General features: G+C 43.2%; 1 protein-coding gene across 1 annotated transcript in view; it reads right to left on the bottom strand.

Moving 5' to 3' along the window:
• Window positions 1-24,576, bottom strand: part of Dock5 (dedicator of cytokinesis 5) — a 180,710-nt gene that overhangs the window by 21,900 nt on the left and 134,234 nt on the right. Inside the window, exons 28-38 of the mRNA XM_051195461.1 lie at window positions 22,455-22,553; window positions 19,837-19,931; window positions 18,116-18,194; window positions 16,318-16,418; window positions 13,080-13,138; window positions 12,538-12,692; window positions 11,046-11,131; window positions 8,138-8,297; window positions 6,113-6,153; window positions 5,388-5,478; window positions 2,539-2,658 (exon numbers count right to left, since the gene is read on the bottom strand). Of these exons, the coding sequence (XP_051051418.1) occupies window positions 2,539-2,658; window positions 5,388-5,478; window positions 6,113-6,153; window positions 8,138-8,297; window positions 11,046-11,131; window positions 12,538-12,692; window positions 13,080-13,138; window positions 16,318-16,418; window positions 18,116-18,194; window positions 19,837-19,931; window positions 22,455-22,553 (1,086 nt within the window). The remainder of the gene's footprint in view (window positions 1-2,538; window positions 2,659-5,387; window positions 5,479-6,112; window positions 6,154-8,137; window positions 8,298-11,045; window positions 11,132-12,537; window positions 12,693-13,079; window positions 13,139-16,317; window positions 16,419-18,115; window positions 18,195-19,836; window positions 19,932-22,454; window positions 22,554-24,576) is intronic.

The raw sequence follows: 24,576 nt of genomic DNA, 5'->3' as shown, positions 1-24,576 counted from the left end.
CACAGTCCTCAGAGACCCTATCTCCCTTGAAATCACTGGAATGAAGGAGCCAGGCAGAGTAAACATCTAGCACAGACCCTGACTTGCTACACCCCAATAAACTAACCCTTTCTTTCCTAATGTAAGGATACTGGAGGTTGAATAGCTCTTATCTGAAATTTCTGGGGCTACCAGTGTTCCCAATTTGAAATTTTCTTTTTCTTTTTAAACTTGGGATAATTTCCAAAGACATTACTGGTTACGTGTCTCTTAATCCAAAATGCCCTCAAACCTGAAGCTTTCTTCAGGTCATGTTGATATTCCCCAGCTTTAGAGTTCAGAACATTTTTCATGTTGGATTAGAGAAGCCCAACCTGTGTATCTTATGTGTGTTGTCAAGAGGCATCTCCTCCGGACAATCTGCCAGGACACCAGGAACACATGTCTCCATTGAAGCAGTTTGGAGTTTAAACAACAAAGTACCAATGGTGATGCAAAGGAAGGAGGAGCCTTTCCTAGGATCCAAGAGTATGGGAGTGTGGCTGGACAGGAAAGGTGCCTAGCGTGAAATTGCTCTGGGGTGGGTATGTGTGTTTGTATGTAGGTGTGTACACACTCATGTGGGCAAGCTATTTGCAGGGACAGGAAGGGATCAAGTGGCATGTGTCGTGGAATTTGGTGAACTTTTTCCATTGCAAGGCTTCAATACCAGTTACAGCCTCTCATCTCAGCCTCTAAGGCTAGCGCAACCCAGACCCAAATGGAGCCTTCTCACCATTCTGATATTGTGGAGCATCTCTTAGGTGGGCGCTAATTGAAGATACTCACTGATTATTTCATCTGCATGTTTTATCTCCAACAAATAATCAGAATTCAAAGACCAACAAGGGACTAATAAGAAGGAGTAGGTCAGGAGGCCATGTATGCAATGTCCCAACTCCTTACCCAAAGAAATGGAAACTTTTACTATTCCTAGTGCATCCCTGTAGGTTGCAAAAATCAATGCTAAAAGGTGACTAGAGATAGCTCCAGCCTCTGAGTTTATGTTAATGAAGCAACCCAAGGGCACTCTTTAGATCAGTGGTTCTCAACCTTCCTGATGTTGCCACCCTTTAACACAGTTCCTCATGTTGTGCTGACCCCAACCAGAAAATTATTTTCTTCGCTACTTTATAACTATAACTTCGATACTATAATATAAATATCTGCTATGAAGGATATTTGACATGTGACCCTTATGAAGGGGTCTCAAACCATAGGTTGAGAACCACTGATCCAGAAAGTCAGGAAGATTACAAATTCAAGGTCAGCCTGGGCAATGTAATAAGACTCTGTCTCAAAAACACAACACAGAATTGTAGATCTGAGCCACACATTATCAGCCCTGATTCAAGCGAACTATAGATTGAGTTAAATCATATAGTTAATAATTTAATCATGCCTGTTATGACAAATTCTGTACAATTTTTTTTTTAAAGTTGCTTTTGCTATGATGCCTCAGACTGGTCTTAATTTCTAAGCTCAAGCAATCCTCCCGCCAGAGCCTCCTGAGTCAATAGAATTGCAGGTGTATAATACTGCATCCAGTGGACACTTCTCTATGCTAGAGAGGGAGCAGACACTGGATCCCTATGACCCCTCCAGACCCTACCTTGTGCATTTCACAATTTGGCTGGTCCTGGTGTTGTGCCCTTTACAACACTGTAGTAATCAGATACAGGTATCTCCTGGTTCTGTTATTACCCCTATGGGGGGCTACCCTGGGCTACTCAAAATTTCTAGCCAGTTTAATTAGAAGTGTGAATGATCAGGAGCCCCTGACACTATGGCTGCCATCATAAGTGGGTGCAGTTTCTAAAACTAAAAAAGAAGTTATTATATTTTCCTTGTGTGAGTACATGAATGTATGTGTGTGTGCTCGCGCATGCACATATGCGCGTGTGTGTATGCATGCGTGCACATATGTATTAGGGTTGTGTGGATGCACTGGCCTATATAGACGTGTGTGGAGGCAAAAGGGAAATGTTAAGATATCTCTTCAAAATCACTTTTTGTTTATCTTGTTTTTGAGACAGGGTTTCCTCTGTAACCCTAGATGTCTAGGAACTCACTCTATAGACCAGGCAGGCCTTCCTCTGCCTCTTGCTGCCAGGATTAAAGGTGCAGCACCACACCCAGCTCCGAAATCACTTTTGTACCTTATATTTTTCGGGATAGGGTCTCTCACTAAACTTGAAGCTCACCAATTTGTCTAGTCTGGCTGGCCAGCAAGACCAGGGGAAACTAGTATTTCCTCCTCTCAATCCTGGGGTTACAGGCACTCATCTCCATGTCCTGTTTTTAAGTATACATCCTGGGGATCAGAAACGCATGTTCTTATTCTTGCATAGCAAGCACTGAACCATCTCCCCAGCCTATGTGATTTTGTCTTTATCCTGTGTGCTTTGTGCTGACTAAGCACTTAGCATTAGAAATGTATTTAATATAATCCTCCCTCCCCACCCTCACTTTCTAGTAGTAAAAACAAAACAAACAAAAAACAGGGAACTCAGCACTCACTTTGCCTTTGTCAAAATAGGATATGATCTCTTGATACAGTTTCTCTTTAAGTTCCTGCTGGGTATAAACATAGTAACTGTCCCTCTGCAGCAAATGAGGCACACAGGGCTTGTCAGACCACTACAAAGAAAAAAAAAGGTAACATGGAGATGAATGAAGCAAAACTTCAGACCAAAAAAGTCAGGAAGTGACTTGTTTGCATGTAGTCAATTCATCCATATTGTGTTTTAAGTTATTTACTAAACACAAAATTACATACACACAGATGCCCATATGTCAGTTTCACTGGGAAACAAATGTCATGCCAAATGGCCAGGCACCTGCAGCATCCCCGGGAAGAGGGGAATGGAATGAGCCGACTAAGGCAGCACACTACTGTGTGGAAGGCATCTTGAACACAATCAGATGAGAGAAACACGCTAGGTCTATAACCATGGGGGAAGCAGATAAAAGTATCACTGCCTGCAGACCTCTCCTTCTCCTTAGTATACGGCAGCCCACTGCAAAACCATAGGCACAACACCGAGAACTAAGAAGCAAAGGAATAAAAACATTGGAGAATAGACGTTGGCTACAAAGATAATAGCCACACAGAAGACAGCAGAAGCAAACAAACCCATCAAAACAAAGGCCATTGCCAGGCAGTGGTGGCGTACACCTTTAGTCCCAGCACTTGGGAGGCAGAGGCAGGCGGATCTCTGTGAGTTTGAGGCCAGCCTGGTCTACAAGAGCTAGTTCCAGGACAGTTTCCAAAGCCACAGAGAAACCCTGTCTCAAAAAACGCCACAAAAAACAAACACAAAAACGAAGCCCATCAGACAACTCAGACATCACTGGGATTACATAAGAATTACACACAAGGAACTTGTCTGTGCCATTCAGAGACACACCACGCCCTGAAGAAAGGGAAACTATGCTTTGAGAGGGGAACAGTGTTTCATGAACAGTATATTCTTACTAAATCCCTCCTCCTCACCCCACTGCCCTTCTTATGTGGCCGTGTGAATTGAATCCAGGGTTTTACGCATGCTAGGTATGAGCTACACCCCAGCCTTATTTTTTACATTTCTAAAATTATGAGATAAAGGGGTCTCACTCTGTCACTCAGGCTTGGTATTCAAGGCAGGGTCCTTCCAGACTCAGCCTCCTCCCTATCAGCTGGAATTACATACAGGTCTATCCTATCAGGCTCTGCAAAGTTAGTTCCTTCCCTCCCTCCGCTTCCCGTTTCTCTCCACTTCTCTTTGTTCTCGCCCTCCCCTTCTTCCTCCCTTCTTCCTCCTGGGCCTGAAAGTAGGGACCTGATCATGCCTGGTAAGTGCACCTATATACCCTGAGGGTCAAGTCACTTGAAATTTCAGGACTCAAAATGCCAGACGGAAAAATACAGAGGAGCAGGAGACAACACTGGAGGCTGGGGGCAGTGTGTGTGTGTGTGTGTGTGTGTGCATGTGCAACGGGGAGTAACCACACCAGACAATAACACACTGTAAGGAATTAACCATAAAACAATGTAGGGGTAGTGCATTGCAGAGGGAGGCCCACATGCAAGGAGATAGTAGAATAAGACCTCCTCCACCACAGAGATAAAGCTGGGATCTTATGCCAGTGAATCAAATTCAGATTATAGTAAACAATTACCATCTCTACTGAGTAGCTATCTGGGAAGAAAAGCTGAATCTACACTTCATGCCTTACACCAGGATAGAACAATTAAATTTTCTTTTGCTTTTTCATTTCTTGAGATAGACTCACCCTATGAAATGCAGGCTGGCCCTGAACTCGCTATCCCTGACTGCCTCTGCTTCCTATGTGCTGCAATTATAGGCATATGTACCATCACGCCCAGCTTGAGGGTTTAACTTTCTGGGCAGCATAAAAAACAAAAAACAAAAACAAAACAAAAAACCTATAGGGCTTGTTAGTGGGGACCACTCTCTGGTGATACCCATGGGCAGGGGGTTTCCTCGGGAAACAGGGAGGCAGGAGACTCCTGTGTTTATTTGCTGAGAATGATGTGTGAGCATCATTTTAAAATCAAGTCAAATCTGACGGAACTCTAGGAGAAAAGGAACTGTGGAGACAGGACATCTAGTGAGGGACACTGTAGAGCTTTGGGTAGAGACGTTAGGAGTCTAACCAGGATGGCAGGGAGGACATTTTCTTCTTCTTTTTAAGATAGACCAAGGATAAGGTCTACACAGCAGGGCTCCACATTTTGTTTATAGAGAATGTAGGAGGCGGTGATCAAAAGAGAAGACTGGAATGTGACTACGAGGTTATAGCCTATGATACTAGGCAGATGAGGTGGTCAGACAGAGAAGGGGAGGAACAAGGGTGGGAACAAAGGTTTGTGTTTTCGCCAGGAAAAGTTTGAACTATTATCCATTCAAAGACTAATGCTTAGGTAGAAATCCAAAGTTAAAGGAGGACAGGCCTGGAAATAATTGTTTGGGATTCAGGACAAATAGATGCATTTATATTATGCCTCACTATAACTTTATTTGGAGAGAGAGGATAAAGAGGAAAGTAGTTCTTCCAAGTGTTGCATTCATCTACATCATCTCTCTACAGTTATACTAATCTCTTTACACACCATCAAAGTGTATTTAATTAGACTGTCCATCACTAGAGGCCTCTAGGTTGTTCCCTGCTCTCTAAGGCACTTTAAATGACAAGTGATTATTTTCCCAGTCTTGATCTGAAAGTGTCCCTGTCTATCCAAGGCACAACACATTCTTAGATAAACTATATCCCTCAAATAAGGCCCTTTCCTACCCAAGTCACAAAGTTCATGGGGACTGAACGCATGGCTTACAACGTGGGTCTTCCACACAGGACCCATTTACCTGCAGAAGCTCAGCATGTAAGAGGAGTGTGTAGGCAGCTTCTGTGTAGTTCTCACAGTCTCTGTGCAGATCTCGAAGCTTGTACAAATACCTGGTAAGAGGGGAGAGAAAAGGCCCTTTGTCACCAGGGGGGTGGGCTAGCACTCAGAGCATTCCCCATCCTGGTCCCAGCCTACACACAGACCTCTGCTTCTAACAGGAACACCTCCCTTCTCTTAAGCAATAGGCTCGTCACCTCCTATTTCTCTAGGCCACTCTACCACTTCCTGCTCTGTGGTTTTCCTAGTCCCTCTATTATGTCTTCTTAAATGTATTACTACTATTAGTTTATTTGTATTTATTTATTTATTTTTAGGTCTTGATCCGCTTTGGGACGTGAGGGAAAGCTTTGGAAATTCTGCTGATGGACAAATTGGTTTCATGATCAGAGACTCATGGCCTTCAAATTAAATGTCACTGTTGGCTACTTCTCCTTCCTGTCCCTTTGAGTCCTTCCCGTCCCTCTTCAAATGCTGATGTGACTATTACACACTCCCTCAAACTGTACTTATCTGTGACTCTGTCTTGAGAGCTCAGCCTCTGAGTCAGACAGCGCCCATCCTGAATTTGTACGAGTCTATCAAGGCAGCAAGTGTGTTGTTGGGGCAGTATTTTCTGGTTTAAAAAATATACCACAAACCCATAATATCAATAGCAAAACGAAGGCATTTATTTCCTTTACTTACCTTATGTATATGTCCTCTCGCTTCTTTTCTTTATAAAAATTCTGCCAAAAAGAAGGTCGCATAATATCAACATAAATTAAAGGCTGTTGATGAACTCGACACAAAATACAGTCAAAGCATAATTGCTGCTTTTAGTTTTAACTTCAGAGTGTGCATGTGCATGCAAGTGTAGTCACCCTCAGAGGCCAGAAGAGGGCATCAGATCATCTGAAGCTGGAGTTTCAGGCAGTTGTGAACCAACTAACATGGGTGATGGGAACCAAACTTGTGTCTTTGAAAAAGCACAAACTCTAAGCCATGGAACAATATCTGCTCCAACTGCTGCTTTTCAACATTGTCTCTTTTCCAAAGAGGCATTCATTATTAGTTCATCATTTCCTTTAAGAATCTCTTCTACAAGCACAGGAAGTGACGGGATACAAAGAAGTGGAGAAATTAAGACCATGCATGCTTCACAAATCTCCCTAGGAAGGGAAATAGATTTTTCTGTGAACTGGAGACAGGTGGGGATAGGCACAGGAGGGATAAGGTGAGGGGGTAGGGAGAGATGGCCGGAACTGGACAGTACTTAGGGGGCAATGTAGAAACCTAGTACAGTGGAAACTCCTTGGATTCAATGAGGGTGATCACAGCAACAGATGACACAGGATGAACTAGCCATCTTCTATAAACAGGCAAGGCTCCTCCACTGGTGGGACTGAGGCACCAATTCAGCCACAAAACCTTTGACCGACAAGCTCTCCCACCTGCAAGATGTGCTGGAGCAGTGGGAGCTCAGAACGTGTGGGAGTGGCCAACCAATGACTGGTCCGAAGCCCTTATCAGGAGAGGGAGTCCATGCCTGACACTGCCTGCATAATCAAGGACCAGAGGCTGGATAGCCCAGACACCCAGGAAAGAAGCAAACACGACTGGGGAAGAGAAAAGTCAGTGAAATGACCCCTAATGATGTTCTGCTATACTCACAGATCAGTGCCTAGTTCAGTTGTCAACAGAGAGGCTGCCTCTGGGAGCAGATGCAGAGACCCACAGCCAAACTTTAGGCACAGAGAGAGCCCAGCTTGGAGATCTCCATCAGGGTCCAAGAGGCGGTCCACAGAATCAACTGAGCAGAGCCCACAGGCCCACATAGACTGGAGCGCCAATCATGGGCTCCTATATGGGTCTGTTCTTGGTCCTCTGCAGGTATGTTACGGGTGTTGGCTTGGTATTTCTGCAGGACTCCTGACAGTGGGCATGGGATGTCTCTGACTCTTTTGCCTCCTATTGGGTTGCCTCACCCAGCCTTGAGGTGAGGGTTTGTGTCTGGTCTTATTGTGTCTTGTACCATGTTCACTTGGTATCCCTGGGAGACCTGCTCTTTTCTGTGAGAGGTGGAGGGGCTCAGTGGATATGGGGATGAGGGGAGGTGGAGGGAACTGGAAGGAGTGGAGGGAGGGGAAGCTGCTGTTGGGATGTACTGTATGATACTGTATGAGAGAATAAATTTTTTTTTTTTAAGAAGACCACACTTTTGAGAATTCCAAGAGATTTTCTGTGTGAACAGCTGAGCTTGGCTTATTCTGAAGCCAGCTGCTATGCTTATTTCTCATGGAGTCAGGGAGGTGGGCACTCTTGAATTGTATTAAGTACAGGACTGCATAGCAACCTAAACCTTGAGGTTTATAGTCCCAGGAAAGGGGAAGACTAGGGTCTTATTGTCAGGAGAACGAAAGACACAGACTAACTTACTTCCTGGCATAGGTTTATGCAGGCTACATCACAATAGTAAAGCAAGCTTGTGTGAGTTAAGACAAAGAGCCAGGTTGAGATGGTGTGTGGGAAGGGTTGGAGTGTCAAGGTTGCACTTTCCATGCCCTGAAGGTCTGTGCCTACTGTCTATGAGTCCGACTCAGGAGGGCATGGACTCCATAAAGATGCTCCAGGAAGGCTGGGGATCCATGCTATCAACTTAGAGCTGAGTTGGTGCAGCAGGGATGGATTATCTGTGCCTACTACAAGCCCCGGGAGCAGGCCATTCCTTACCAGAACATTTACTGTACAACTCATGCGGTTCTCCTTGCTCTCATCGTGCATAATGATGGTCCTGTAGTCCAGCAAGTTCTCTAAGAGGCTGCTTACCAGGAGGGCAAAGACTTCCCCGGAGCTGGAGAGGTATTTATGCTTCCTGCAGTGTTCTAAGAGTCTGGAATGGGGGGAGATAATTTCCATAGTTCACTCAGTTACTCTTGGCACCATATGTGAGTCCCAGTCAAATCCTAGCAGCAGGTTCTGGACCAGTGGTTCTCAACCTTCCTAATGCTATGACCATTTAATGCAGTTCCTCATGTTGTAGTGACCCTCCAACCATAGAATTATTCTCATTGCTACATTATAACTGAAATTTTGCTACTGTTATGAATCATCCATAAATATTTGTGTTTCCCGATAATCTTAGGTGACCCCTGTGAAAGGGTTATTCAACTCCAAAAGGGGTTGTGACCCCCAGGGTGATAAACACTGCTATAGACCTATAATATACATCCTCTGTGGAACCCAGAGTACCCTAGGACTTTCAACAGGGCCCAGATAGGACCTACTATTTTCTCAAGTTTTGCTGTTTCTTGGGGACCCAGTCAAATCCCTACATCATTTGGAACCCCAGCCCACAATATCCTCTGAGCATTAATCCATCAATAGTTTCTTTAGTGGATGCTTCAGAAATGAGAACCTTGGCCTACAATGCTCACACCCCTTTCCCATTCTAACTCAGCTGTATAAAAACATCTGTTCTATGTCTTTGTTCTCTCTAGGGCCTGGCATTAAACAGGCAGCCTGAAGAACCTGGTAGCCATTTGGATGGGTGACACCAGATAAAATCATCTTCAGATAGAAAAGTATGGCCATAAGCAGACAGACCAGGGGTACACTTTAGATCCAGCCCTCCCCTTTGGGGGCCATACAGAACAAAGGTTTGGAGCTTCTTGGGTAACTAAAAGAAAGTTCAGAGAGGAAATGGGTCTAAAGAATCAGGCTTGGGACTGGAGAGATGGCTCAGTGGTTAAGAGTTTACCATGTTCTTGCAGAGAAGCTGAGTTTGGGCCCCTAGCACCCATGCTGGGCAGCTCATAGACACCCTCTTTAAAGGACATCAGCACTCATGAACATATACCTACACACACACACACACACACACACACACACACACACACACACTTACTTAAAATAAATCTTAAAGAAAAATAATTAGCCCAGACTGTAGGAGTATTTCTGGGGGATGGAACTAGTATAGTCAAACTTTTATGAGCCAATGATCCAGAAAGAACAAAAGAAACAAAGTAAGACCTCTCCATGAAGATTAGCTGTAGGGATTTTTCTTTTTTAATGAGTATTTCATCTTGTTTACATACTGTGTGTGTGTGTGTGTGTGTGTGTGTGTGTGTGTGTGTGTGTGTGTGTGTGTGTGTGTCTGTGTGTGTATATGTGTTTGTGGGGGGGCAAGTGCTCTACTGCTGAAGTATGGTTCAGATTTATTATTTTATTTTTATAAAGCCAGTTTCACACTATGCAGCCTTGGCTATCCTGGAACTCACCACACAGACCAGGCTGACATTGAATTCACAGAAACTCTCCCAACTCTGCCTCCAGGATGTTGGGATTAAAGGCAGGGGCCACCACAGCCAATTATCCCCAAATCTCGGGTCTGTTTCTATCTACGCGTAACTTCTAGACAAAACCAGGATCTCAAAATCTATAGGCTAGGAGGGTAAGAAGGTCAAGAGATCCCATGGGAAAAGGACGGAAAGATCACTTTGTTCTGTCTATGAACAGAATAGAGCTATCTAGTTCTTTAAAATGGAGGTGACTTCCGTATATTGCTCTACTACCATGTGCTGTCCCCATATTCATGCTCAGACTGGTCCAAAAATATTTCCCTAGAACAGAAGAATAATCAAATGACACAGAGGAAACACAGGAGGCAACAGAGATGGCTGGTTATTAAAGTCCAAAGAACATTAGAAACCAATGCACACAGAGACCTGCAGAATGGGACAGTTAGACAATAATAATTGCAGTTGACCTTTAAAAAACACACAAACATTTGTATGCATGTGTGAGGGTAGGTGCATGTCACAGCACATGTCACATGTGTGGAGGTCAGAGAACCGTCTCAGGGTTTGATTCCCTCCTACCATGTGGGTTTCTAGGTTCAAGCTCAGGCTGTCAATTTCTTTCATTGGTTGAGCCACGTTGCCCACCTGCATTCAAATTTCTAAAAGTGTGAACTCTACAAGGGACCCTGTGTTGACATATGGCCTTTTTTAATTCTAGCAATAAGACTAAAAAGTAGACACTGCTCTTACATACAGGGGTAGGGTGGGGAGATTATATCTGTCAAGATGACTCACTGACTCCAAAGACAAGATCTGATAATGTAGTCCCAGTAGTCAAAGACTTTAGCCACACTACACACCCATACGTTGAGTATGTAGAGGCTGGGTAGGGGAGGCAATGGATGAAGGGACAATGTGGGATCAGATGAAGGAACGATGTCTTCATGGAGTACAGACCAAGCTGGCTGAAAAACAACTGCTCTGTTCTCAGAGTTCCTTGATGGGATGTGAGGTATTTTTAAGTACAAAAATCAACTGTGACTTCCTTTAAATGGCTGCTTTGAAGCCACAATTAGAGGTGCCCCACTTCTGCTCAAGTTCATAATTAAGACACTGGGCAGGATGCCACTGCTTGCCCTCTGCTGTGCTCTCCGGGGATAGGTTGGTTGGAAAACATAAGCATGGACTCACACTGGGTAAACACTATCAGCCATGTATAATTCCATCCATACCACGGAGGACCACTTGGTGACGGGGTGATGCTGAGCCTGCTGACTGGCTGCTAGATGGGCAGCAGAAGCTCTGTCCTCTGACCTAAGGTGCTGCTCTGAGATACTCACAGTTTTTCCAGAAGAATCTTGTACTGTTCATCTCCTCGACCACCTTCCACTTCCTGGTCCAGCTTTGTGATCAGCTCATTCTCAAACTGAAAGACAGAATTCCACAAGAGAATGCCAGATCCTAAAGAATACATGGTGGATGGTGGCCAGTCTTTCTGGATCTGGCTGGACCAATTTTGAATTGCTTCCAAAGTAGATTTGGGAGGGGGGAGGGCGGTATCCTACATCTCACCCATTCAAACAGTGCACCACACACTATCAAAATACCCCAAAGCAGGTTAATGTATTAGTCCTTGGTGTTACATGTGGAAATATAGCTCAAAAATGATTTTATGCTACTACTATGCACATAAAAACAATTCTAGCCACTGTCCGTTTTGTACTCAACACATGGTTTTGTTACGTAGTTCTATCTGGCAAGAAACTCATGGCAATTCTCCTGCCTCAGACTCCTAAGTGGTAGGACTACAGATACACATCACTACCCTGGGCATCTATCTTATTTTTGTTTCTTGTCTGAGTCTTGGTGATGGGATTGGTTTTGCTCAGAGTCATAGCCACGAAAATCTTCCTTTCAATATAAATAGGTTTGTAGATATTGTAAATGTGAAGCTTGAGTCAACTTGGTTAACTTGGTTTCATCTGGGATCAGCTAGGGGAAAGCCTCTGGATAAGTCCGTAAAGGTAGAAGAGAGGAAGACTATCAACAAGAGTGGGCAGTCAGATATAAAAGATATACCCTTTGCCTGTTGTTGCTCCTCCTGGTGAGTGCATCTACCCTATTGCTGTCACTGCTGCCACCAACCATCTTTGCTGTAAACAGGATGCAGCTTCTTGGGCTTTCTGACTTGTACTGAAAACCAGAGGCTCATCAGGAATCTTTCAGGCCTTCAGCTCTTCATCAGGACTGCTAAGGCATCCAGCCTTATGGGCTGAGCAACTGTGGGCTCTCAGCTTCTCCAGTATGCAGACAGCCGTTGTTGGCCTACCCAGGCTGTATTGCATAAGCCAACATAACAAATGTGCATTGTAATCTGTGTCCAGCATACCGATTCTGTTTCTCTTGAGAACCCTAACTAATGCAGTATATGGTAAATAAAGGGAGGTCCAGAGAAAGGTCCAGCAAACTAAAGCTCTCAAAGGTGAGCAGGGATGGATGGGAGCTGGACCACAGACCGCTTCCTTCAGTCCCCATAGGTTACGCCTTCAGCCCTGGGCTGTAGCACAACAGACAGGAGTAAGATGTACCAGGCCAATTTTTCATCTTCTTGAGACATTGCGGACTTAAAAAAGACATGGAGTGCAGAGACTCCTTCCAGCCTCTGAGCCAGAGGACCCAACCATACATCTAATTCTTTTACACAATAAAATATGAAGAAAGAAGTTTTAAAATGCATTTTTCAGTCAAGCTGCTACACCTCCACTTAGAGACAATAAATCAAAAGTTAAGTGTTCCACGAAACTAAGACCAGAGGTGATGCTTCTTTCTTACCATGTGGAAGTTGCCATTGCCGCTCAAATTGAACTCACACTGCATCATGTCGAAGAAAATGGGGATTGTGGCTTTACGGAGCTCCACTTCAGGGGTCAGAGTGACTTCCAGAATGGGACCCACCATGGATGGGATGAATTTGATTTTGTGAGGCCCTGAGATGAGAGTGAATGAGGGTATTAGAAAACTGCACCACTGTAAGTCCCACCTTAACAATCTTCCTCCATGGGGCCCACGAGAGAAGAAAACGTTCATGTGGACCCACCATGTCAATCAAGGGATGACAGCAGAATGCTGTTCTCTGATAGTGTGTGGATGGCATGGTGACAGAGGGCTCATTGTCAATATCCCAGGCGAGACAGTACGGCACCCACAAGTCTACTTTTGTACATACATACAGACAAATCTCAGGGTTATGTTCATTAAAATAAGAATTCATTATGGGTGTTTGTTTTTATTGCAACCTGTACTGAGAAATATTTAGAACAAGAAATGAAAAGCAAAGAATTCATGGAGGGACCTGTTCAAGGTCAGACACTCACCCAGATTATACCACATGTCCCGGATCCTAAAGCCAATTTCCTTTCTCATGTCCCCGTATCTAGGAAGAAGATCGGGGGAGGGGGAAAAGATTTGCAGTAGAACCAAGTAGCATTCAATTCAGCCATCCCTTGGCATTTCAGGGGCTATCTAATTTCCCCAGAACCCCGAATCTATTCAAGTCCTTTATATAGAATGGCTTAGGGCAGTGGTTTTCAACCTTCCCAATGCTGCAACCCTTTAATACAGTTTCATTATATGGTTGGTGGCTCCCCCCAACCATACAATTATTTTCATTGCTACCTTATAACTGTAATTTTGCTACTGTTATGAATCACAATGCAAAATATCTGATATGTGACTGTGAAAGCTGAGAACCACAGGCTTAGGGATTTTTGCATGTAAGCTATACACAGCTTTCCCTGCACTTCAAATGACCACTAAGATGACTCAATATCTAATAGAAAAGACCGAGGAAGCTGCTTAATGGTAAAATACTTGCTCACCCTGCGCAAGACCTTGAGTTTGATTCCCAGCACCACAAAAAGCCAGTGGATAACTACACTGAAAAGGTGTTTTGCAAATATGGCAAGGCCACTGACACATGAACTACAGCTGTGTCCATGACACATACGCAAGATTAAGCCAGCCCAAATGCCAGCACAGATAGCAGAAGAGGATCGTCACCAAGTCCCAACCCTAGCTGAATGGCTAGTGGAAGGTTATGGCTGCTGGATGAGGAATTGTGTCAAGTTTTCTTCAGGGATTTAATCCTTAGTGAGATGATGACCATTTTCCAGTAGAGGGCCCTATACCCATCACATACAAAGACTACTAAGAGGGCTCTGGAGGTTTTGAAAAACGCCATGGAGTTGGGTAGGACAGTATATTGTAGGGGTACAAGGGAGGAACTGGAAGGGAGAGAGTGGGAGTGGATTTGGTCAGAACACATTGTGTGTGTGTGTGTTTGTGTGTGTGTGTGTGAGAGAGAGAGAGAGAGAGAGATTCTCCAACTATAAGATAAAAAAAGAAAAAAAAAACCCAATGCAACATAAACGTTATAAAAATATGTGTTATATGAATTCCCTGGAGATAATGACAAGAAACGTGTCTGTGTATGTTACGTAAGGTAACCCCCTCCCGCCTCAGTATTTTGGCCTGTCTGAGTGATGGATGCAGAGTTTGCTGATGTGGAAGGGCAAGTACACAATGAAGGAACAAAAAAACAGGAGAGTTCCCCATCCCTCTGTGTCACAGGTAAGGCTCGGGCTCGGGAAGAGATAAGGTCAGCACCCAGAGAAGCTTCAACAGAAAACTGAGCCAGTGCAGGACAGGGGGCTTTTGGAGCAGGAAGGAATCAAATACAAATGCTAAAAGTGAACTGAGAAGATGCTGTGAACCAGCTGGTCTCTACAAAGCAGAGACAGGCAGCTAAGTTAAAATATAAACGAGGTCTGAGATAGATGAGGCTCTGTGACTGATGGCTAACCAGAGGCTGTGCTGTTTACTAATGTCTTGGCTAAGGTAAATCCTCACAGAATGCTCTTCACAGGTCTCATCGACCTTATATTCTCAGCAGGGACAATGTAACATGGAGAAAGTTTAAAAACTATTTTTGTGGTTGTGCTACTGTGTGCCTATAGTCTCACCACTGGAGACTGAGGCAGGGAGATGGGGAATTTTAGGCCAGTCCGGGCTATATAGCAAGATTTTGTGTGGTGGGAAGCTCTTAAAAGGTAGATTTTGCAAGGGCTTCTGGGAAACTAATATAGGCCACCTGCTCCTACAATCCCTGCCCTATATAATTCCCCTCATAATAGGGATCTCCTAAACATTATTTTCTTCAAGTTTTTCATTGGAAATATCTTCAGAAGCCAGAATTTTGTTTTTCAATCCTACTTCAAATCCTCTTACCATTCCATTTGAATAAAAATGTTTAACTTAATTTCATTATTAGTATCAGTTAAGCCTATGTGACCAAAATCTGCTACCTAAAGTTAACAAACAATATCTATGTCTATGTATTAGCAGGTTGATTTCTATTAGAAACATGCATGAAGAAAGACCCTGAATCATGCCTCTATAACTAGAATATGATTGCCTTTACTTTTCAAACTTTATTTCTGCCCATATGCACACATATTTTTACATGGGCTATATCCACAGTCTGCTTTCCTTTGACAAAAGCCAGAATCAATCCTAACTAGAATTATTATTTAAACACAACCTCGTGGTACCCAAGGAGGCATAGGATTTGTGATGTTACCAAGGCCAGCCCTGAACCTCTGATCGTCTTTTGTTTACCCTTTCTGAGTGTTGGGTTACAGACTTGTCTACCACGCCCTGCTCCCCACCATCCATTGGCTCTCTCCTCTCTGTCTTGTTCTCCCCTCTTTCTTGCCTCCCTCTATGTGTGTTTCTGATTTGTAACCAATTATCTTCATTTGTAGCTGCTTAACCCAATTAAAATCTGTCTTCAAAGAGGTCCTATTGCTACCAAAGATGTTTTAAAGCTTGAGACGGATCAAAGAATTCTCCTTAAAAAATAAGCATCTCTCATTACTTACCCATTAGGGAAATCTACAAAGCAGGCCATACATTGTATTTTTTAAAGGGGTCTCCAAGTCATCAGTTTTTGTAGAGAGAAACCACAGGCTGGGAAATGTTAAATAATTTGCCTAGTTTCTAACATATCATAGCAAGTGGAAACAGAGCAAAATTTTCACAGTCTTTAAGTAATAAATTCAGACTGCTCATCAGTGACAGCCTTTGAGCTTCCAGGTTCTCAGGGAACCCTAAAAAAGACCTGAGAGAATGCCATAAAACATGTGACCAAACTTATTGTCACTACTGGATACAATTCCATTTGAATTTTAAACCATGAATCTAGAGGATAGGTTTAGGTTATATTTCAGTTTTCCTATTTCTTCTTTGTACAGATCAAGGAGACACTGTGCCTGCAATTTTGGTAAACTGACAGCAGGTGGCAGGAGATCCCAGGCAAGGGCACCTCTCCAGGCACAGACTCCATCAGTAGCATGGGAGGAGAGGAGAGGATGGAGTGGCATTAACAAAACAACATGAATGTGGAGGAATTTCAGGTCCAGTGAGTGATAACACATAAAACCTACATCATCAAAAGCATGAGCAAGTCCCTGTTTCTATGACAACCTAATACTGTTGAACACAGACAGACGGATTACTTCCCCCACGGTCACAAAATCTTTAAAGGACACTTACTTTTTCACAATCTTGTTGCGCTTGGCTTCTGAGAAAGTTTCAAGCTGAAGGGACTCATGGGTGAGAAAAGCTACAGCCAAATGGAAGTAATTGTTCCAGAGCTTTGCAGGATGCATCAAATGGGCAGGGCAAAACATAAAATAACACTAGTGAGGATCCAGATAAAATACCCATGTGTGGGAGAGTCACATTGTGAAAAATCCAAATCAAACCCACAGGACTTCTTGTTCCTTCTGGGGTTTCAATTATTCACTGCTAAAAGTTTTAAGGCTTAATATTAACCTTTTAAAAAACCCAATCCAAACTTTACATTTTTCTTTACCCTGGGGGCATAGGAGAAGTACTGCCAAGAAATATACCTATTTATAGCAGGTGGCTTGGCAGTATGTATCAAAAGCCCTCCAGTTCTGCCAGACTTTTGAACTAGTAAATACTTAGCTGATTTTTTCCTTTCTGACAAAGTAACTGTGGCTAGTTAAAAGCATTTCAGCCAAAGAAGGCCCTCACAGCTATTCAATGTAACAAAAATAGGAACAATCCGAATGTTCCTAAGAATCTAGTTACTACATCACAGATCAACAGTACAATGAACCATATTCAACCATTAAAAATACTGTGATAGATGTTTAACATCATTGGAAAAAAACTTAGGTTGTGGAAAAAGTAATAAAGTAGACAAATGGATCATTAAAGAGTTACAGGGCTTATGTCTATTTTGGTTTGTATATGTACTATACATATATACAAACATACATTATATATCCTCGTCTGGTTATGACTCTCTAGCTTAAAGGTGGAGATAAAAACAAAATGTACACAAGAAAAGCACATGACCAAGAAAATGTTCCTTGAATTTAAACCCTCTTAAAACCTGGGACCTGATGTACCTTCACCAGGCACTGGAATACTGCTAGGTGCATACACAAATACTTTCTATTTGTTACATAAAGGAATAAAGGAAGATGAAACTACCATATCCCTGGGTTTGTTTTTATTTCTGCGGACAGGGTCTCATTATAGTCCTGGCTATCCCATGACTCACTATGAAGACCATGTTGGCCTAGGACTCACAGAGAGCCACATGCCTCTGCCTTCTGAGAACTGGAGTCAAAGGTGTGCACCACCACACCCAGCCACTACCTGTTTTGCAGGTATTCCATAATAGTGCTCATGAAACTGCTTATTTGCACATTCATGCTTGTGTGGAAATAATCAACACAAAATCTTAACCATGAAGCAGCCCACTTAGCCATAGTTTTGCTTCCTGATGTGTCAGGACCTTTGGTCTACTGTGGTCTCAAACCATTAGCATTTCACTTGACTCTTGCTCACACTGACTTTCAGTATTCTGCTGTAATTATTCTATTTTCATTGTTCATTGTTGGTGTTAATCTCATACAATGTGCCAAATGCACAAATTAAGCATCCCATAGGTCTGTATGCATAGGAGCACAGTAACAAGAAGAGGCTTAGCACTAAAGAATCAGGCTCCCACTGTTGCTCCTGAAGATCAGGGAGAACACTGTATTTGTGTTTCCATGTAACTATACTTTCTATGACAGTATTGCTCACATTTCCTCTTATGTGTGTTACTTTTGTGTAGCAAAAACCAAACCATTTTATTGTGTTTGGGGAACTCTCGTTTTGGAATGTGTGCTTTAGGAACCTGGCAGACCCCTGAAAACCCCTTTTGACAGTGATGAAATCTGAAATGCCAATTTTATTTTATTTAATGTATTTTTTTTTTCTGGCACAGCCCCTTGCAATGCAAAGGCCTTCCAGATCGGTGGATGCTTACCTGAAGTTCAAAGCTTGCCTGGTCCATGAAGTTCTTTGTGAGAACTTCAGAAAACTGATTGATGGCCCGGAGGAAAACTCTGGGGAGGAAAGAGCAGATGAATAAGGCAACCCTGTGCCTCTGGGGATGTTTCCCTAGCTGCTCTGGACACAGACCAATACTCCTGGGCTTGGCTGGGAAAGTCAATATAACCCAACAGTGTCCTTGGAGGCCATCCACAGAGCACACTCTACAGAAAGAGGCACACAAACCCAGTCTCTCTCAAGGCCTTTAAGAGCTTGGGGGATACAGCACAAGATAACTGAGGATGGAGCAGAAACTGCAAGGCCAGGTCCTGCACACCAGAGCAGGTGGTTTACACTCTGCTATCTTTACAGGTCAGCATTCCATGAAATTTGCCTTGAATCTGCTATCTAATTGGGAAGGGACTTTCTATCAGGGTCATGGAGTGTCGACAATACTTATCCTGATTTGGCTTGTGTGGCTCATTAGCAACATTCTAAAGCCATAATATGCTGTGATGCGGTTATATCTACTCAGTTCATCTCATGTCTATTTGACAAGCATTTATTGTCAGGTAGCAATTCTAAGGTACTGCCATAGGTGTTGTACTCAAAACCCAAGTCCTGGCCTAAGAAGATTACAGCACAGTAGTGGGTACCCTTCTTAGACATCTAGTTGTGCTCCAACAGAGAACAGGAAAAAGAATTATATGATAGAGTTCCAAAGAGATACAGGAAACCAGAAGGAAGAAAAGATCAACATACATTTCTGAAAGGCTGGGTATTGGAATGCGGTCCAGAAATGGAGCCGTGTGAGGAGAATTCTGAAAACACTCCAAGAAAACAACACAAGGGTCTTGTGACTCAGTTTCTTTAAACATGGAATTGTTCCTGGAATGTGTATCTATGCTCCTCCCAGATGTAGCAGATAGGAATCAATTTACTTCAGATCACTCATTATTTCTTGCTGTTGTTATTCAATTACATGTCTAAACCACCCTTCCTATGCCTGTATGGAAAAACATGTTTTTGCTACACGTGGCTTGTCCTTGTGATTGCACACAGCTTGAATGTATGAGAACTTCACCCATGTGACCTTTTTTAACCCAAAGAGTATAAACTGTCTGAGGCTCTGAATGAAGGATGACAGGAGACTTTGTCTGCCTCATTTACAGGCTCCTTTCTCCCAGGGCCCACCACCTCTAGAGCAGTGACAGCTGGGGACAGAGGTTTCCAGTGGAGGGGATGTTTCAGAACCGTGTGAGTGGAATGGTGACTGACCTCCACAGACAGTGGAGGAAGCGTGGCAGGCAGAAACGGAGGTGTGAGACGGAGGATGCATTCAGGAACCAGGAGAAGTCAGGTTAGTGCACAAGTCACAGGCTTACAGCAAATGTGGCTGGAAAGGCAGGCAGGACCTTGAACATCAGGATGAGGGATTTGCATGGAGCCGCTGACAGGGCAGAAAGTGCTGATGGCCAGTGGGAATCACCATGAAGATGGTGTGGACACTAACCCAGGCAGGCAGAGACAAAAAGCAAGGAGAACTTGGTAGCCTAGTGAAAGGGGGTTTTCCAAGAACACTCAGCAGGGTCAGGAAAGGGGGAAGACCCTCTCACAGGTGTCAGGTTTGAAGCACAACAGCGCTTGATGTATGTATGTACAGCAGGTCAACCCATCCAAGGTGAAATGCCTCCAAATGGCCACAGGCTCTCTCACCTGCTCTGCATCATATTCATGACCATCCAATCTTTGGCATACACATTCTTTCCAATCAGATCCTTAAACATAATGAAGGTTTCCATGAGGAAGTCCTGTGGAGAACAGCGGAGGAACGGTTTGCAAAAGAGGCTCACTCACAGTCATTCTTTCAGCAAGTGGGCAGAAGGACCCTATTTGGGGACATCAGTGGATGGTCACATAGTTGTGGCCTTCCCCATACAGCTATTGTGCTCAATGCATCCTTACATGTAGCCTGCATGAGTATTTGTATACCACATGTATAACTGGTGTCCATGAAGGTCAAAAAGCTCATGTCAGATCCCCTAGACTTGAGTGACAGATAGCTGTGTGGATGCTGGATGTGTGGATGCTGGAAATCAAACCTGGGTCCTCTGATGGACCAGTCCAAGTCATCATTTTTTTTGTTTGTTTGTTTGTTTGTTTTGTTTTTCAGATATTACTTTAATTCTTCCTGACTAGTTATGTCAGAAGAAACATGCCACACAAACAGGGCAGCCATAATCTTGCAGAAAAGGCAGCATCAAAGTAGTCTGTGAGGACTGCAGCAAGGAATTACACAAGTGTACAGAGCACAGGGCAGTTAGAAACGGCCAGTCTCGTCCAGAGGAGGATGTGAGCAAAAAGCAACTCAGAAATAGAATAGGCTAAAAACAACAAAACCTAAGAGGTTTTGAAACCATTTTTTACTACTTGGTTAAATTTAGACTTTTTCCACTGGGATGGCTAAAAAGAAAATCCAGTTGTTTGCCTTTCAGAATCTATGCATACAGTCCCATGAAAAAGGGGGCATTATATAGTGCTAGGAACATGGCACAGGAAGGACAGGATGTCTCTCTCATCTACCTATCCATTTATTTACCTACTTACCTTCCGATCATCTACCTTTCTATCATCTGTCTACCTCTATATGAGGTAATTTTTATGTATATCATCAATTTTGAGACAGAGACTCTTATCACCCAGGCTGATATTGAACCAGGCTATGTAGCTGACAGGATAATCTTGAATTGTGGATCCAAACTATCTGTCTGTGAACTCAGAACATCCCCACTTCACCTGCTTTCCATTAAAAAGAAAGAAAAAAAAAAAAAAAACAACTCACTAGGGTATGTTCATGCAGCCCAAAAGAATGGAACTATTGTTACAAATAGTTGTTCTTGATAGGCTTTGACTACAAACAGCACAAGGCTAGGCATTTCCATGCATGGATTTAATCAATGTTCATATTAACCCACCATGTACACAGGATCTCTCTCACAGATGTGGTAAGTAGTTCAGCAAGATCAAGTAACTCGTTTCAAATTTCATATAAGAACTCAACAAGTGTTTTGTGCTACACCATCTGCTCTGAAGGACAGTACATGCTGCGTTAGTGGCCTGTAACACGCCCTTCCTCTGATTGCATTCCCTTGCGGACACATCCACACAGCTGGGTCCTGAACCATGCTGCCTCTCCTTGAGCTCCCTGCTTAAGCCATGTGGACCAACACTATGAAGGTTGGTGCTGGACTAACAATGATAATTTCTCCCCATATTCTTCTTTTGTCTATGCCATGTGGGCAACGTAGGAAGGAGGATAGAGGATGTGAGGGGAAAACTGTATCTGCCTTGTGCACCAGGCACACATGCTCAGGATGACGAGGGTGGAAAGCAGAAAAATCCAGACCAGGGGTTTCCAACCTTCCTAATGCTGTGACCATTTAATACAGTTCCTTGTGTTGTGGTGACCCCCAACCATAAAATCATTTCATTGTTACTTCTTAACTGTAATTCTGCTACTGTTATGAATCTTAATATCTGATATGCAGGATATCTGATAGGTGACCCAAAAAGGGGGTTATGATCCACAGGATGAGAACCACTGACCTGGAGTATAAAGAACAGTGTGCTACATGTGGATGACTGGAACCACCGAGCATTTGTTTGTTAATCCGTGCGCGCCTAGCCCACTGCTTAGCACATGAGAAAACGTCTTTACCAACAGCTTAATTCCACTAACAGTTCCCTGGAGACCTTAGATGCATACTTACAGAAACCATGAAAACAACTTTTCTCTTAAAAGCAACAATAGATCATCTCCAAATGCTGTGAGGGACAGAGAGGTAACCCCTGCTTGCTTCCTCCAGAAAGAGATGGTGGCCAACCACATTCTGAGGGACCAGTACACTCAGCCAGGCAGATTTCGCGCATGGTACAAGTAATCAACCCTTCCTTTTAAATGGGATGAAAACTTTTTCATTAGCAAAAAGATGTCCTAAATGTTTTAGAAGAAGGGCCACACTAGGTCCACATGTAATGATCATTTAGTATGGTTGTCGAACTCTTATTTAAATGCTATTAGGCTGAATTAAGCATCCATTCCTTTTTGTGCTCTCTGTGGACAGCCATTCACACTACAGTGGTTGGTAAGGGAGCCTTGAACTCACGATGCTCGGCTTCAGTTACCAGTCATTTAATGTAAGAAATCTTCAGAGGGGTCTAGCAGAGCTCAGGAGATGAGGCAGGAGGATCATTAGTTTGAGGTCTACTAGACAAGAATTGTCTCAAACACACTAATACTTTAGTGTTGCCAAGACCCAGAGCAGACAACTTACAATGATGTCCTGTCTGGTTTTAAAGGTGCTGATGTAGTGGCTGTAGTGGCTGTCTTCCATCTGTCTTAAGATGGCGATCATGCAAGCTACAAAGCTGCCCTGCAAGGAAAGAAGTAGAGTCAAGGTTCCAGAGGGTAACTGATGCAAAAAGGCTCTGAGCATCACTGATTTTTGGCTTTACATCCTATTGAGCTCTACAAAGACACCTGGAACTGCAAACACTACTTCCAAAGGTCTAAAGGCATGTGCTTGGCAATTCAGCTTCAGTTAGAAAACCCAGAGACCCTAGGGTTCCCCTCAACAGCCATGGCTTCTGGATTCCTCAAGGTGTAGGGGCATTAAGATCTCAACTAGGAGGCCTGGTTGGTGGTGTCGAAGGTCTTTAATCCCAGCACTCGGGAGGCAGAGGCAGGAGGATCTCTGTGAGTCTGAGACCAGGCTGGTCTACAAAGTGAGTTCTAGAACAGCCAAGACTGTCCCACAGAGAAAACCTGCCTTGAAAAAAACCAATAAATTAATAATAATAATAGAAAGGGTTGCTGGTAGCCCAGGCTCACCTCCAATTAACTCCCTATGTAACGGAGCATGATCCTGAATGACAGATCTCCCTGCCCCACCTTCTCGCTGCTGGCTTACAGGTGCATATAGCTGTGCATATAGCCATGCTTGGTTCATTCCATATGAGGGATCAAAACAAGAGCCTGGTACATACCAGGCAGGTATTCTCTTAATTGAGCTATGCCTCATCCCATTTGTTTATATCTTTAATTATTTAACTAAAACTATCTTCTTATTATTGGCTTACAGTCTTTGTATATAAGTCTACTAGTGACTTTTCACCTTTGGTGTATGACAAATCTATTTTCGAATATAGCGGTTACATTTTTTTGTCAGGAAAAATCTAGTTTTCCTTCTTTGCTACTATTTGAAAACTCAAGAATCCCTTTCTTATAGGATCAGGTACATATGCATTTATGTTTTACTGAGGCTATTCTAGTATTTAATTTTTCACACAGAATTTTTCATTTCATTTGACATTTATAGCACCAAATGAAAGAGAATTTTTCCAAACTATTCATTTGCTTTTCAAATTATATTAATTAAAAAAATCTTCAGTTTCTTTACAGATAGGTAAGGGTTTTTTTCATATAGTCAAAATTGTACCTGTAAACTCCCTTGGTTCTATCTTACTTAGGAATAGATACATATATAGACACACACATATAAACATGTACACACTCATGCACTAACATACACAGACACATATTCAACTGCAGGAGTAAATATGATTTTAATTATTCTTTTATATTACTTACACTTGACTGTTCATTTATATATCTCTCACTTATTTTTACACTCATGCTTGTGAGACTCAGGGGATGAGAGTTGTCCTTTAAATATCTAAAGTGCTACTACCGTTTGACAGAAAGGCCACCCAACACACTTATTTCTAAATCACCCAGTTAGAAAAGGGCTCGTTAGTTCATTAGCTTTTCAGCCAACTCTTGCAGGTTTCAAATAAATGCTGGTCCCTTCAGCTAAAAGGGACAATTATATAAGACTAGCCAGACACCATTCTGGACACTGAGATGTACCCATGAACACACAACACTGCCCAGACTCTGACCTGTTTGTTTCAAGTATTCTCCAAAAACCTTTTGCCTGGGGCAGGTTGCCCATGCCCCCAACTCTGTGCCAGGGAAAGACACATAACAGTCAAGGATGCTGAAAACCTTATACCCTTGGGCTGGATGGTTTAGCAGGTAAAGGTGCTTGCTGCCAACCTGATGGCCTCAGCCTGATCTCTGGGACACACATAGTGGAAGGACTCCTGAAGGCTGTTCTCTCCAAACGTGCATCATGACACATGTATCACACACACACACTAAATGTTATTTAAAAAACAACATTGTGAAGCTGGAAGCTCAGCCATGGAGAGAAAGCAATCTCTTGGAGAGCTCCAGGCTGACTGCCTCAACTTCACCAGCTAATTGCTGATGGATGCTTGGGAGCCTCCTGTTTGATGTTACTTTTGCTCTCTCAATAGGACCACTCAAGGTGCCTCTGCTGGAGGATATAAATTCTTGATTTGATGATATCTTGCTCTCTGTCTGCTGCTTCT

The sequence above is a fragment of the Phodopus roborovskii genome, unplaced genomic scaffold, assembly GCF_943737965.1.
Source record: "Phodopus roborovskii unplaced genomic scaffold, PHOROB, whole genome shotgun sequence".
NCBI lineage: Eukaryota > Metazoa > Chordata > Mammalia > Rodentia > Cricetidae > Phodopus > Phodopus roborovskii.
This window is presented reverse-complemented; position numbering and strand designations above follow the sequence as displayed.